Source organism: Camelus bactrianus, chromosome 3 (assembly GCF_048773025.1).
Source record: "Camelus bactrianus isolate YW-2024 breed Bactrian camel chromosome 3, ASM4877302v1, whole genome shotgun sequence".
Lineage (NCBI taxonomy): Eukaryota > Metazoa > Chordata > Mammalia > Artiodactyla > Camelidae > Camelus > Camelus bactrianus.
In genome coordinates, this window is record NC_133541.1 from 57,224,164 (window position 1) to 57,240,590 (window position 16,427).

Below are 16,427 nucleotides of genomic sequence, written 5' to 3' on the forward strand. Positions count from 1 at the left end.
GGAGTCTACCGTCTATTTGAGGAAAGAAACATCAAAACAATTAATTATAAATGTAAAGTAGCAAGTGTACAATTGTAGAAGGTACTCAGTGTATGGTAAGTGAATGAATGATTAAAAATGTTTAAAAAGCTTTGGAGAAAGTGCTGTGAAGGTTAGAGGTTGGTTTACAGAGCTGGTGAGATCTGAACTGTGTATTGAAGAGTTAAGGAGCAGAGCTGAAGAATGCGCAGGTTGAGAAAGTACAAGACATTGCTGGCAGAGAAAACAACATATACAAAGGCATAAAGGCTTTTTTAAAAGAAGAGTAAAAGACTAGGACAAATTCAAGAAAGGGTGACAAATTGTATGTGACTGGCTCAGAACATGTGTGGCGAAATGGTGAGAAATGCTCTGGGTGGAAAGTCTGAGAGTAATACAACTAGACTGATACTTTAGAAAGAAAACTGATCAGAGTGTGGAGGATGGGACCAGAATGAAGAAACCCAGAAGGCAGAGATGAATGAAAAGTGTATTAAATTAAAATGAGAGAAAACATTGTCCTCCAACATAAAGAGGGCAGAGATGGCGAGCTATTGGAGACTGAATTGACAGAACTTGATTCTTCCACACAAAAGGGAACATTCTGACTTTAAGGTTACTATCTTAATTTAGTAGGTAGATGCTAAGGCTAGTAATCAAAACTAATGATTTAAAATTTTTTATACTGAATTTGTTTTGGGGAGACCTCAGATTAAAAAAAAATTGTCTTGGCAATAGTTGGAATTCTATGTCCAGAACTGGGAATGCACACAAGGGTAGATGCTCGTGCCCTTGTGTGCAGATGGTGCTGAAGCTGTGAAAGTGGGCAGGATCTCCAGGGAGAGCTGGTACCCTGAGCTATTGAGAGTTCCGAAATTTATCTGCTAAGGGCACTGTCAGAAGAAGCAAAGATTATTTTTGAAGGGCTTCTAATGTAACCCAAAAGAAGTAATACAGGAGTGTGAAAACCAGTCTTTATATTTGATATGTAGTTAATGTCCCACAGGAGTTTCCAAGAGTGATTCACTCACTGTGTTAAAAATTCAGTAATACATAAACTAATTAAGAAAGTAAAAATTTGACTTGTAAGATTTTTAAGTTAATGCATTTGTTAAATCATTGCATTCATGTCATTTATTTGAAAATCCAAGAAGCACAACAAACCTGTTTCTTTTGTCATGTATAATGCTTAGGTGAATCAGTTCTGGTAGAGAATAATGCTTTCCCAGTCCCAGGACATGTATCCTTTTTTCTTCTCACCTCAGAAGAAAAATCTGTCTCTTTCAAAAATGCCTTATGCTCTAAAATAAGGTTTGTAACTTTTATTGAGACGCACAGTAGGAATATTTTTCACATGGCTCTTTTCCCTACACATACTCTCTTAGCAATCCCATCCAAAAATCAGTTCCCTTGATAATAATAAACACTTACACAACGTTAATGCGCCAGGCTAGGTGCTTTACAAATATTCATATACTTAACTTAAAACAACGGAATGAAGTAGGTACTGTTATTATCCACAGTGAAATTAAGCAGTTGGCCAAGGTTACACAGACAGTAAGGGAGGAAACTGGAATCTGTTGTCTTCCTTTAAAGAGTGCTACTTTTTGCTCTGGCAGGCAGTTAATTTACTGGCAGAAAAGCTGGATCCTTTTTCTTTTCTTTTTTTTCAAGCTTTCTTAGGGTGGGTCCAGACCTTTTAGGGGTATCATTGAATGATCAGCATTTTCAGTGTGGTATTTTACTCTACCGGTCAAAAGTTCTACATCTCTCAGTGTGTGTACCAATTGGAATATCTATTCAGCTCACAGCTCTGGCTCACCAGTAGCTGTTTTCTGCTGGTCCTGTCCTTGCATTATTGCTCTCTGCTTGTACAGCTTATTATTCATCCATCAATTTAAGGTGACCCTCTTGGGACTCATTTTTTTTTGTGCAGTTACCTCTTTTCAGTAACTTGCCCTACCGATTCAAGCTATTTCAGTGGCATTAGACTCTAATTTCTGTCTCTTTAGTTGAAAATCATTGCACTCTGAGTTCTGTCTACCTCCCTGTGCTGAGGTCCAGAAAGTATCTGTCACCAGTCAGAAAGACAAAGTGGTCCTGGGCTCACCTCTTGTATTTCTTTCTTCCTTTTTTATTCTTTTCTGGAAACATAGTCCTGCACTAAATACTGTCCGTTGTTAAAAATCAGTCATTTCTTTCTGAGAAAGTGAAAACCTTTAACATGAGTTTTGATAAAATTAAATTCAGCTTTGTAGAGGTCGTTTTTTGGTTTTTTTGTTTTTTTTTTTTTTTTTTTTTTTTTTTGCTGAGGTCAATTTTATGTATTCATACCAATATTACTGCTGTTTTGAAGAAGTTAAACATGGCTATATGTTAGCAACATATCAAAGATAACTCACACCAGCTTGGAACATTAATGTAAACCACTTTATAAGAACCCCATCCTGAGAAGGAACAACATGTTAAAATCACTTCTGTTGAGAAAAGTGTTCTGAGAATGGTTCTATAAAGAAAGTTTGTTTTCTTAGCTTTTGATGTCCTCGGGTAACAAAATCAACATTCTTCTGTATTTAATGAAAATAGGTTTGGAAACAGCAACAGGTGTTTTGGTAGTAAAAAACTATTCGTGACTTAAATCATTAGGGTACACTGTTTTCTTTATTATAATTACTGAAACAAGAGAATCTGAAATTAATCTGTTGCTGTATAGACTTAAAGAAGGGAGTTTAGGAAGTGACCTATTGATCTTTGGACTTACGTTTAGTGTAACAACTTAGAGTTAGTAGATTTTAAAATACTTTATTGTCAAAAAACATAAACAAAACAGAAACATGTGGCTACCAGAGACCTAAGAATACCATTTTTATCATCATCATAGAAACAACATATTAATAAATATAAAATAAATGAGGAAAGGTTAGACAAATTACTTTTTGAATAACTGTGTTTTTTTATGAATGTTAAAATGTGCCAATTTATTTAAATATCCAGTTTAAAAATGTGTGATATCTGTATTTTAAAAGAATACCTAAAAACATGGATAGAATAAATAACTTTTGAGAGATATTTAAAAATATTTTGTATAATCAGTGAAGAAAAAATTACAAATTAATGTTAGACAGGGGTTCAGTAAAAATTTCCTCCTTGATCTATCTTCTTTCCCTCTCTCTCCTTCTGAGTAATTATTTGACTCTTATCAGTCATGGTGAGTCAGGATGGAACTCAAAACATTTCCCTTTCCACTCCTGTTTCTGCTGAATCTGTACTCATCCTCAAAAACCATTCTTACACAATGTTCTAGAGTATTTTTACTAAAGTATTAGAGTTGGCATCAAAGATGATATCCCAAAAGAGTAGGTATTCTTTTTTATGTTTCTATTGAATCAGCACCTGAACCAGAAGGTTAAGCAAACATTTTGTGCTAATTCCACTCTAAGACAATGTCATCAACTTTTCGTCAAGTGATTGAGCTCATTAAATTTACATTTTTCCTCTGTAGTTCAGATTGGTAGAATAAATCCAATGACATTTAGATAGTGAGTTTAGACCTCTTTGCACAGCTATCCACAACAATCATGTGACCTACAAGAAGTGTGTTACTGCCTGTTAATACTTATTCTTGAAGGTCTCCATTTCTTTCACCCTCATGTTTCTATATTTTCTCTATCAAGTTATTTGTCTGAATTTCTTCCCAGTTATGTTTTGTTTCTGTCTTTGGCCTTAGTTAAGCATAATACTTCTCACTTGTATTTACAGCATTTGTAATTTTTTATTTCCCAGTTTACATATAATCTACATGTATTTATATAGATATAGATCCATTTATCTATTTATCTATCTACATAAACACCAACACAAAGGCAGACTTTTTTATCTGCTTCTCCACTTTCCCAGCTGTGTTATGATAACTTCCCTTGTGTAACTATTTCTTGGCTAAGATATCTGGTAACCATTATTTACAAATAATATACTCTTTTGTACAAGGTTAGAATATTCTCCACAAGGGCATTTTAAATGCCAACTCTAATATATTGGGTTTTGAATTCAGTGTTTGCTTTATAATGAATATTACAGGCTTTTTTTAAAAAGAAGTTATGTTTATGGATAAACGAGATTTTTATTTTGTTTTTTTTGTTTAAGTTTATGTTTAACTACAAAAGGGTTGCTGTCTTTTATTTTATTTTTTTGTTTTGTTTTTATTTTTGGGGGGGTTGCTGTCTTTTAGATTGTATTTTATTTATAAAATCTTCAGTATTTTTCTTGGTGATATTTTCAGTCAACAATGATATTTTGAGCACCTGCAACATAGTAGGTAACATGATGAACTGTTTTCTTAAATGTCAGTTTATTATGGATTAATTATAAGTATCAAAAATGTGGGGATACCTACAGCATTTGCATCATTGGAAAGAAGTTTCTTATATTGGTAGTCTCACCTCTTTTTTCATTTTACACAAAATTATACTGCTTAAAAATTTCTAGCTCTTTATAGTAACAATTTGTCCGTTTTCATTTATGACTAAACATTGTGGTAAATGCATCTGTGCAAAAGCTTATTTTATGAATTTCAGGGAGAGTAAGATGTATAACTGTGAGGCCTGCTATGCCATGATATGCCCACTTCCCATTTCATGAACAAAATACCATGAGAGATTGACATTTGGACTAGTCATTTATGAATTATAGTAAAGTAACATCATATATATACTTAATTTAACCTTTTTAAACTACATTTTCTAGATAAATGTATATTTTACAAATGAAGAAGAAAATTCTATATTTAAATAGTTCTGCTGATTGCCTGCTATTCTACTTAAAAAGTGTATGTCCACAGTAGTGGATTTAATTAGACCTGACAAGAGTAAATACCAGTGTGAAAGACCTAGGAACAAGTATGACTAACTTTAAGGTTTAGCGCTATTGACAAAGAAATGGTATTCACTAGGTAGCCAAGCAAGGGAGGTGGTAATGTCTTCATCTTGGAAAGAAAACAATAAAAAGTTAATTTGGAACCATAAAGAAAACTGACTAAGGAAACATCAGAGGAAGTGATACATCTTTCATATAAGACTAAGATAATGACATTAAACTAGAAGAACTAGGAAGTTGAATCTTTCTGTATTGTTAATGTATTTAGATTATTGAAAACCTTGGTTAATTTTCTTTCTGAATGTAATTTCTCTATGGAACTATATGCTATGGTATTCATTAAATCATTTTACATGAATATTACCACACAGAGTTATATATGTTACATATTATTGTACTTAATGGGCAATTTAAGGAATTTTCAAGGGTAGTTTCAATTGATTGTTTGCCTTATGCATTGACTTTACAATAAAATTTAACTCCACTTTATCTGCTAATCCCTAAGAAAACCCAGAACAATTTTTGTCTATTGTTTTAGTTTTGTGAACTTAACCAGTCCTCTATACTGCAGTGATAGGAGTAGTAAAAGGTACCAAGAAGGCACAGAGGAGGGGAATCTAATCAACACTTATACACTTTTAAGGCTTCCTGACAGAGTAATATCTTTACTGAGATATCAAGGATGGGTAAGAGTTAGCCAGTTGGGTGGTAGATGGTGGAACACTATTTCTGGAAAAAGATCACATGTGAAAAATTCAGGAGTAAAGAAAGAGAATGGACCATCAAAATTCAGGAGAACTGTAAAAGTAAGCTGAACCAGGAAAAGGAAGAGACGTTAAAGTTCATTAAGGGGTTTTATCTTTGTTTTCAGGGCACAGGAGAAAAGGACATGACTTGATCAGCTTTGCATTTTTTTGAAGAATTCTCCTAGATCCTTTTGTATGGAAAGAATTATAACTGCTTTGGCCATTTATAAGCTATAGCAATAATCTAAACAAGAGATTATGGAAGTAATGGGGATGCAGGGAATTATTAGACATATTTAAGAACTTTTTAGAAGGTGCTGATTGTATGTGTAAGATGAAGTTTTGGAAGGCGTCAAGAATGATTCCCAGTTTGACTATCAGCGAGTTGTAGGGATAATGGCCGTAAGAAGGCTTTGTCCTGAGACTGCACATTCCTGAGCAGCATGCTGAAAATGATTGCTAAACAAGTTTTTTAAATATTATATCTAATGCAAAGAGTATACCCTTATAATAAACTGATAAATTTCCCAGATGGAATTCTTCTTGTTAAATGAATGCTTAAAATGTTTTTTGCTCTTACTTGTTTAATTTTGAATATTAAGATGATAGAATGATAGTCTGATACAAGTTATTTATTTAAAAATAAAAAATTTACAAGATTTTTATTGAAAAGTTAAAAATCTGTAAGCATTATGAAACTGAAATATTTGGAGATGTGGATGTTTGGAAATGAAATTTCTGAAGAAAAACATTCTCATTTGGCAAGACATATAACCCAAAACTAACTTAAAAGTGTTTCAAAATGGTCTGAAAAACACAGTTATTTGTATCAAATTCAGATAACATAAGATAATCATTTTTAAAAAGCATTAATAACAAATTGTAGACTCATTTTTTTTTTACACTGGAAATAACTATTTGGTCTAACTTCTCCAAACCTGACTTTATAGATTAAAAATAAAAACTTTCACAGAATTGTTACGTGATTTGCACTAAGTCATTGAGACAGTAATTAACAGAGTTGGATTTAGAATCCTTGTGAAGTATTTTATTAATTAAGTATAAACATTATCTTAGTTATTTGAGCATTCGGCAGATAATTTTCTTAATCCGTCTTAGTGAAAGTATTGCTTTAATCACATTTGGTTTGGAAGCTAGTTGGCACAACATGTCTGGCACCACAGATCTGGGAATCTCCCTTTTGAAAAACATTCCACGGTTTTCAAGGGACACCTCTGAAATTTAACTTCAAATTTGCCTTTTCATAGAATTACTACAAACTAGCTAAATTATAATGTAAGGGTATTTACCTTATTGTAAAGGAGTTTAAAGAAGTGCAATCGGATTCACTTCTTAATGTATCAAAATTATTCTCAATTTTTCTAAGATTAAGCAAATATTAGCAAAGTGAAGTGGGAAAGTTATCATGTCGCAGAAACTCAGTCAAGTTCTTCTTCTCACCCCAGTTAATATTCAGAGAAAGGGTTTCTGCTCTAGATTAATGACGCTTATCCACCCAGTTCACCGGGTAATTATGCAATGCTTTACTTTGGCCACATTCATTGTATTCTGATTTTTCTTTTTTTAGCTTTTCTTTCTTTTTTTTTAAATTGAAGTATAATCAGTTATAGTGTGTCAATTTCTGGTGCACAGCATAATGTCCCAGTCATGCACATAAACATTTCTTCTGTACAGCACAGGGAACTATATTCAATGTCTTTTAGTAACCTTTGATGAAAAAGAATATGAAAGTGAATATATGTGTGTGTACGTATTCTGATTTTGACTTGCTACTAAAACAAGTGATCTTGTCCTAGTTCTAATTAGTTCACATAGAGTCACTGCAGATAATATGCTGGTGATACATTATTAAAATAAAACTAAACTGAAAGTTTCCCTGTATCATTTCTTTAAAAAGTTTTTATGTTTTATTTACTTTTGTCCAATTTTTTTCACTTATACTAGTTCAATAAAATCCTCTTAAAGCTCTGTAAAAAGTCTAGGTTTTATTAAAAGTTGACCAACATAAAAAAGAATGAAAATTTTAAAAATTTAAATCTTTATTAAGAAAATGCTGAAAAAAATATGTCTTAAGTTGACGGAAGTCCATACCTGACTCATGAACAACAATGAAAGCTTTATGTTGGCTCCAAACGTGGCATGACATAGGTCATAGGCAGAGGCCCCTTCATAAAGCTGGTAAAAGCTGAAAAATTGTAGTTTTGTCTTCTGAAAGCTTATTAACCATTAAAACTGCTTTCCAGTGTTTGTTGTTTTTAACTACAAAATAATATAAATGGAAGGGTAATGTTGCTCTTTCATAAACTGCTTTTCCCTGCTAATATTTTTCTTTTCTTAATGGTAACTGAACTGGCAGCAGCAGGCATAGCTAGTCAATAGTGTAGTATTTTACATAGATTTAAAATAATTTTTAAAAGGTTATTAGTAACTCTGTTAGTATTTCAGAATTTATACCAGTCAATCAACTAATGTTTATTGAGGAATTATTATGTATTAGAGACCATGCTAGTCTGTCTTAATAAGACAAACTCACCCCTGGCTTTCATGGAGCTTTATAAATATTAGATAAATTATTGAAACTGTGTACTAAGGATGTTGTGGGGCCATATAAGGGACTATCCCAAAAGGTGATTCTACAATTTTAATTCAGATGTGTTGTTTGAGATCCCTCTGAAACATCATTAAAACCCAGTCTTGTCTTGTTTGCTCAGAGTGAGCTAGTCTTACAATTTTCTGTTTTGGGAAATCTGCTTTGGAGCTGTCTGATACTGACAATTCAAAATAAATACCCATAGGAGAAGAAAAACAGAGTAAGACATCAAGTTATAATTAGTGTTTCATAATGAAAAAGAGAAATTAAAACTTTACAGATTAATTTGGAAAAAATAGTAAAAGGTGGAAAGCTGTGCCTACCTTGGAACTTTCAAATTTGTTTTTTTTTTTAAATTGCTTTTGTAACTTCTGGCTTTCTTGCAAAAATAATGTGTCTTTTTGTCCTACTCAGTTATAAACTTTTTCAATACATGGTGGTGGTGTCTTTGGGAGAGTGCCTGACACATAAAAAACACTCAATAAGTATTTGTTGAATAAGGGAAAGAGTAAATGAATCCTTAAGATTTCAAGAACTGAGTTCATTTGGTGTTAAATTTTTTAGAAATATATTTTTAAGTGGATTGTTTTGTAGATATAGAACAATATTTAATATATTCAACTTACCTTTTTTTTTCTACTCGGTGAATACTTCTGGAGTCTGTACTTTATCTTTAGTAGCCCACCCTGCCTCTGACATTGAAAGTATTGGATTTCCAAAGATGACCTTTTGGGTTACCCCAGTGTCAGTAAGTATTTGTCATTAAATCTGACTTCCAGCTGTGCTAGCTAGAAGAGGAGCCTAACTTTTGGAAAAGTGTAGCACATGGATACACACACTTGTAAGTGTTTAGTGTGATGTTAATTATCAGTTTATTTGGTGATTGCCGATTAATAGGTTAGACCATTGACCTTCCGTGTAAGATGGTCATCAGTTATTCAGATTAGATTGTAAAAACTGGGTAGAACCTGATTACAGGTTTCCAAAGGGCTATTTGATGAGTGGTGAGGGAAAATACTGTTTGCTTGTTTGGTCAGATTAGAAATTTACTACCTCAAGATAGGTCACTTTGAGATACTGTTTATTGAAGTATGGTGTAACTGACCTTATCCAAGCTTTTTTTGCTTATCTTTATACCTGTCAGTAAGACAAACTACAGAGTCACATTGGTTGGTTATTTTCTTTGGTGAAGGAAAGAGTATGTTTCTTGAAGTTTCATATTTACTTCGGGTAGTATTTTAAGGTTTGGAGTTTTTTTTCCCCCTCAGTGTTTTATATCTTTTGAAATAAAACACAATGGCTTATTGATTGTAAACACTTAATAAACATTTGTGAAATGAATAAATGAATAAAATAACAAAAAGCAGCCATAGAAGACTGGCTAGTCTGTATTCATAACAGATGATAGTTCTGTGACAACTGGATTATTCTGAATTTGGAAAACCATGAATTTATCTTACTTTTTTTTAAATTTAATTTTTGTGTGACTAAGAAACTATAGGGGGAGGGTATAGCTCAGTGGTTAAGTGCGTGCTTAGCATGCATGAGATCCTGGGTTCAATCCCCAGTACCTCCATTAAAAAATTAAAAATAAATTTAAAATAATATAACATTTAAAAAAAATATAATTACCTGCCCCCCAAAAAAATGTACATTAAGAAGCTGTAGAAGATAGCCTGAAAGTTCTTCAGATTTACCTAAATAAATCTCAGTTTACAGATGTTGTAGTGCTGTACACCTGAAACTTATATAATAAAAACAATTACAAACTTTAAAAATTAAGAAAAAATGAATTGCAGTTTGGCCTTTTGTAAGGACACACACACTTTGTTAATAATACTTATTGCTCATATCAAATATTTCTGGCAGTATAAAATATTTCTCACACTATAGTTTATAAAACAGTTTTTATGATCCTATTTAATTGCAGTTAATAATAATTTTCTCACAGAAGAGCTTAGAGATTCTGTAATATATCCAGGTAAATGGCAAAACTAGAGACTTTGAAGAGGATTTTTCTCCACACTCCCTCTGGAGGTCCATAAGTAAATAAGTTTTGATTAAAAAAATAAGATAACATTTCAAAATAAGAGTTAAGTCTCATGTTTCTTGTGGATAACTCTATTGGGTAATACATTATGGATATAGCAAAGTATAAGGCATGGCCTCTGGCTGTTGGGCATTTGTAATCTACTTGCAGGATAGGCGATACACATAAAAAGAGAGTTAACAATACAAGATAGTATTTGCAAAATGGGTGGTTCAAACTGTAAGCCCTATAGGGAAAGGAGAGATTGCTGTGGATGAAAATCTTACTAGAGGTGATTGAAATGACTGAAATGGGCTGTGGCGGAAGGGAACACACAGTTGATTGGTGGACATTCAAGACAAAGAAAGTAAGGGACAAAAAATGACGATGTAGGAGCCCCGGAGCCCTTGCAATAGTTTGTATACTGTGGTAGATTTGTGGCAGGTGTGGTCAGGGAGGCAGGTAGTGGTCACACTGTAGAGGGATTTGAATGCAGGGCTAGGTTGTTAGGACTCTATTTTATAGGCTCCGGGGAACCACTGAAAGTTTTCAGTTTGGATATGGCATATTGCAGACAGCACACATATTTTCATGGTCAAGGGACCTGAAGATCAAAGTCTCCTTCATTCAGTCATTTAAGAGCTGAGCAGCTGTTGCCATAAGTAACATGCCTCAGAACATTAATTTTTTAGGGGGAAGGGGTGGTTTCAGAGACTGGAGGTAAGTGTGTGTGTTTGAAGGTGGGCCAGAAAGAGAATGGTAGCAATCTCCACTGGAGTTTCATAGACTCTTTGTGTATATGAAGCTATGTATCATATGAAGAGGGGAAAAAAATCCATAGATGGGAGATAATAATGAAGCCTTAGTAAAATGCATTATAAACCAGCAAAATGATTTTTTAAATATTGAGATTTAAGTGTTTAATGGTCAGAGACTTAAGTTTGCCAGTAGTTTAACCAACACTATAATTTCATTTCGACATTGAGAGCACCCAGGAACGCCAACACTCGTCTGCTCTCAGGTCGGAGCTACTGCTGCCAAGCTCCTTTAGTTCTGTCAGAGGAGAAGAAGTGTGGCTTTCTGTGGAGCCACTTTTTACAATAACAGGGCTTGTGTAAAGATTCCCCATTTTCTAGATGCAGTGAACCTAATGAGAACTTGAAATTCATCCCACAACCCTGCCAGTCAGTATTTCAGCTGTAGTAAGTTAATTGGCAATAGTTTTGTCTTGTCTTTTCTTGTCTTTTTTGTTGTTGTTGTTGTTGTTGTTCTTTTCTTGTCTTTGCTTTTCTGGACCTTACCTTTCCTTTTTTTTTTTTTTTTTTTTTTTTTTTTAATTTCTTGGAAATGGTGAAAGACATATTGTTATGACAAAGAGACTGATGACAGTATTAAAAACTGAGAATTCTGGATGTGGAATCTCAAAAAAATACTCCCCAGTCAATATCAAATTCATACTCTTCTGCCTGGATTTGAAAGCTTGCAAATTGATTTAACATATCTATATCTCTTTCTTCCTTCTCTTCCTTCCTTGCTGCTCATACTTATCCATTCTTATTTCCTGCATCTTTTTCTCCCATGAACCCTCCTCCAGCCAGGCCACACAGGTGCTCATTACCCTTTGAAAATTTGCCGTTCTTTTCCAACTCTGTTGAAGTTCTTCCTCAGAGCTAAATTGAGTATGTGTAACGTAGTAAACGTAGTATGAATTGATTTCTTTTCTTTAAAAATGAGATGCAAAACTTGAAAGTGAAAACTTTGTCACCCTTAAAAATATGTCAGGTTATAAATAATATAGACATTTTAGAAATCCCATATTTGACTTCCTGTAGGTGCAATTCAGATCCCTTCTCTTGTATATAGTACAGCTTTGCTTGTTTAGAGACACAGAATCATTGTTCAAGGCCTCCAGTGTCAGAGCAGAAATAAAGTATCCAGCACTGAGACCAAATGGAATGAGAGGACCAAATATCAGCAAGTTCAGGATAGATGTGGGATGGACTGAAATTTGAGGAATGCTTGAGATGAGCAATTTAATATGTAGGTACCAGATGTTGGAGTAGTGCCTCATTCTCCTGGTTTCTGGTCTTGCAGGGTGAAGAGGATAGGATAGGATAGAATGTTTTCCCTTTTAAAAGCCTATATGCTTTTTATCAAAACTTCATCCTAAAGGAATATATGAATTAATCCAGTGTATTACAGTCCAATATGCTATTGCATATATGTAATAAACTGAAGGGGAAACTATTTCTCCTGTTGCAAACACAAACCAAAAAAGATACATTCTGTTTAACCAGTAATTAAGCTTTGTGGTAACCCCTTTTTCTTATGGCAGTGTTGCAGACAGCTTTACCTTAATTGTTAAGAGAAAGGAATAAAAATGGTGCAGTGAACGATTTCACTGACCTGAAACACTTGGTTATACAAAACTTAAGTTATTTGTGGTATATACATAATAGTAGCCACCAAGAAGTTTAAAGTGTAGGAATGATCTTAATGAAATATCAGATTAAGTTTGCCCACATATACATATAATTATCAAGTAAATATTTGCCAGCAAGTAAGTACAAATAATTCATGAACCTGTTCTATAAGCTTGAAGAAATTCTAGATGTGTGTCCTTTTAGGTATCCCAGTCACCCCTTCATAGAAAATGTTCACTTTTGGCAAATAGAAACATTCCTGCAGCAAGACTAGCAATTCTTCCTGGCATCAGGCAATCACAATCATCCAGAGTTCACAACTAGACACAGAACTACTTGAAGATTTAGCACAGGGCACCATCTTTAAGAGTAGACAGAACTCACTGGATTCTTATAGCCTCTTCATAAAATGGTGGGGTCTATCTCTAAAATATTTTAGCTAATTTGTGTATCTTAAATGTCTTTCATTTCACTCGTGAGGGCTTATGTGCTGTGTTCATCATGCTTGTTTTCATGACTTGTTTTCACCAGTAGATACACATTTTGTCATTCGGTATACTGATTAGTAAATCATCAGGTATTGATTGAGATGCAAATAACAAAAGTACGTCTGGTAGCCCCCTGAAGAATATAGACTTTATTTTTAGAATCCCAACAAATGACTCCTGGTCTGTGATTCTTGAGTAGGTGTGACACATGGGTTAGAGCTCACTCTTACTAGCACACACATTTAATCACATTGCATTTTAAAGTAAATTCTAGATGTTGCAACAAATAGTTTAAAAATCCTATTAGGTGCCAATGTGTAAGTCATTATTTGAAGTTTTGAAATGAATGGCAGAACTTTAACTTTCTGTTTTGAAAGTTCACCTTATATTTTAATTTAAACTTCACATTCTTCCTTCATAGATATCGGACATGTCATTAGGTGCAAGCTTTCTCCATTTTACAAGTCTATCTGCAGGTGAAACATCCTCTAACTCTGACATTTTTGCTAGTTTTGTTCATAGACAAGACTGTACTTTGTTGATTGCTTAAATGATTCAGTAAACCCTAGGTGAGAGCTGACTGGGTAAGAAATCAGGCAACCAGAACTTTTAGTAACCTCATAGCTTAATAAAAATAGGGAAATCATTCAGCTGGGATATATTCAGAGAACCACCATTTTTAATTTACCTTTCTGTACTCCTAATACATTTTTAGGGTTAACAAAATAATGTACAAGAAATCTAGTGGAACAGAAGTGTCTTAATAACTTAAACAGCTTTGGAAAGTAAAATATGCTTTGATGGACATTCAGTTAATGTTTTATCAAGAAATAATTTACCCACCAGGCAGAAATATTTTTAATTGTCATAATGATAAAATATAACAGCAAAAGCTGTGTGATTTGGGTAAGTTACTTTACCTCTCTAAAGCCCGGGTCTTCTCGTAAACAAAATGAAGTTATTAATAGTAAGTACTACACAAAGTTAAAGGTTAATAAGATAATATTTATAAACCCATAGCAAAGGGTCCAGTGTATGCTTTCTCAAAAATAATAGTTATTTTAAGGGAGAACAAATCAAAAGAAGCATTTCAAGAGAGTGGTCAATAGTGCCTTAATGATGCCAGGTCACTCAGAGAAGCCTGGACTACACAGAATGAGAACTCAAAATACAGACTTTTCTTCTAGAATGCGGCATGTGTGTGCCTGAAAAACCACTCATTCTGCAAAATAGCACGCTCAGATTAATAGAGCTTATGGGAAAAGAGTTGAGGTTTGGGCAGACCACTTAAAATCTCTGTAGCTTTACATTGTTATTGTTAGTTCTCTAGTTACAGTCCTAAAAAAAAAAAATGTTAACTCCGTTAAATCTCTAACAACATACGCACCACGCATCACAGACAGCTAACCCTTTGTGTCATCACGGTTCCTCTCAGATGGAGATGGGAGTTATTAAACACATTTGATTCCAGAATTTTCATCAGAATTAAACATCTGGTTCAAGATATAGGGAGAAATGTCTTCACAGCACCTTCAGCTATGTTGCAGCTTCTTCAGTATATTGCAGCTTCAGCAGAGAGCTCATCTTTTCAAAAGTATAGGGTTCTTCACGCCACTGGAACTACCCTATTTGTGCTAAAGGAATGGACTTGTTGAGGATTTTTAGCCACTCATCTCCACTTTTTTAAGGCCTTTATATGTAGCTAAGGCTTTCTCTCTAATTGAGATGAAAGCTTGCCTCTGATCACTTTAAAATATTAACATGCTGAAAAAAAATCGTAAGAACCAAAAAGGTATCCAGAGTCCAAATTATATTGACATTGTTCATGATTTACCAATAGCAAAGGAGTTCTTTTCTTTTATAGAGACATGTCATAGCAGAATATATTGTGTATTGGATGATAGAACGAATATTCTGAACTCCCCTAAAACTCTTTGCAACTAAGATGTTTCTAGAGAATAAAGAAATATAAATCAAGCATGTTTCTGTTGTTGCTTCTGTTTCATGTGTATCAGACGTTTTGGTGGTAATTTAATGGTTTAGCCATGTTAGAGACATCTGTTTGTATTTTCTTAGATTTTTCTTGTCCTTATTCCCCACAGTTGGCTGAAAGTTTGTGAAAATTATCTCTGGATCACTAGCAGAACTCCCCATTTCTGCTAACAATTACTGGTTTAGTATCAGTTTGTTTCGTTATTTTTATAGCAGTTTCCTCCCCACCAAACACCTTTTAGAGATGCCTCTGCTTCACTTCTGTCTCTACATTTGAGAAGATTGTTGCTCCAGATAGGCAAAGACCATTTTGATCAAGTTGTTCCACGTGTACAATATACTTTAGGATTTATATTGGTATTAAAGTATTACATACTATCTAACTGGCTCACTTCACCAAGTCTGAATAAATTTAAAAAATAGTTTTGCTCTTTTTTAAATGATGTCACTTTATATCAGTGCTAAAGCAACAAGTTGATACTATACTCAAAAATTATATGCATAATTTTCCTGGGTCACATTTTTATGTCATTTTATTTTAGCTACTTTAAGAAGAGATGACTCTATTATTTCAAGTCCGGATGTCACTGATATTGTGCCAAGTAGAAAGAGGAGGCAGCGGATGCAAAAAAATTGTGGGACAGAACCTAAAATGGCTTCTCAGGAGCATTAGCTTCAAGAAAAGGAAAAGTAAGTCATTTTATTCTTTGCCAAATAGTAAGATGGCATTAAAAAATCTAATACATAATCTTAAAATTATATTTTTATTTCTGAGTTTACTTAAGGCTATTTATCATAAAATGTTTAAATCCATATATTTTCTCTGGTAGTTGGTTAATTCCTATTAATATTTAAAGCAGAAGTGCTAAAAATATGAGCACAATTTTTTTTTATATTTTAGGGATTAATTAGAAATGACATATAGAAAACTAAAAATATCAAAATCCAGCTTGTGTTCAGTAAAATATTTCAATCTAATTTACTGCCTTAAAGAGACTGATAGCACTCAACTTAGCCACTTGGTTTGGTTATGCTTGGTATTTTTTCAAGTAAAATGTCTCTTTCTAGTCATCGATTTGTTTCTATTAAATTTTGGAGTTATATACTCTATTTTCACTGGTTTTCATTTTTTGGTTCAAATTACCCTTCAGTCTACATCCCAATTTAGTTGTAGTGAGTTGAAAAAAGTTGGGATAATTAACATTTCAGTACAGCAAAACAATCTGCATTTATAAAGAGCATTATCAA

At 33.5% G+C, this 16,427-nt stretch overlaps 1 protein-coding gene across 4 annotated transcripts in view; it reads left to right on the forward strand.

The window, feature by feature from the left end:
- Positions 1-16,427, forward strand: part of XRCC4 (X-ray repair cross complementing 4) — a 291,123-nt gene that overhangs the window by 125,234 nt on the left and 149,462 nt on the right. For 3 of the 4 annotated variants that reach the window (XM_074360327.1, XM_074360326.1, XM_074360325.1), the window contains exon 7: positions 15,722-15,869. In XM_074360327.1, the coding sequence (XP_074216428.1) occupies positions 15,722-15,852 (131 nt within the window). In that variant the 3' untranslated portion in view covers positions 15,853-15,869. Of the gene's footprint in view, positions 1-5,761; positions 7,636-15,721; positions 15,870-16,427 lie in introns of those variants that run through there. The other variant, XM_045512431.2, reaches the window with a different exon arrangement.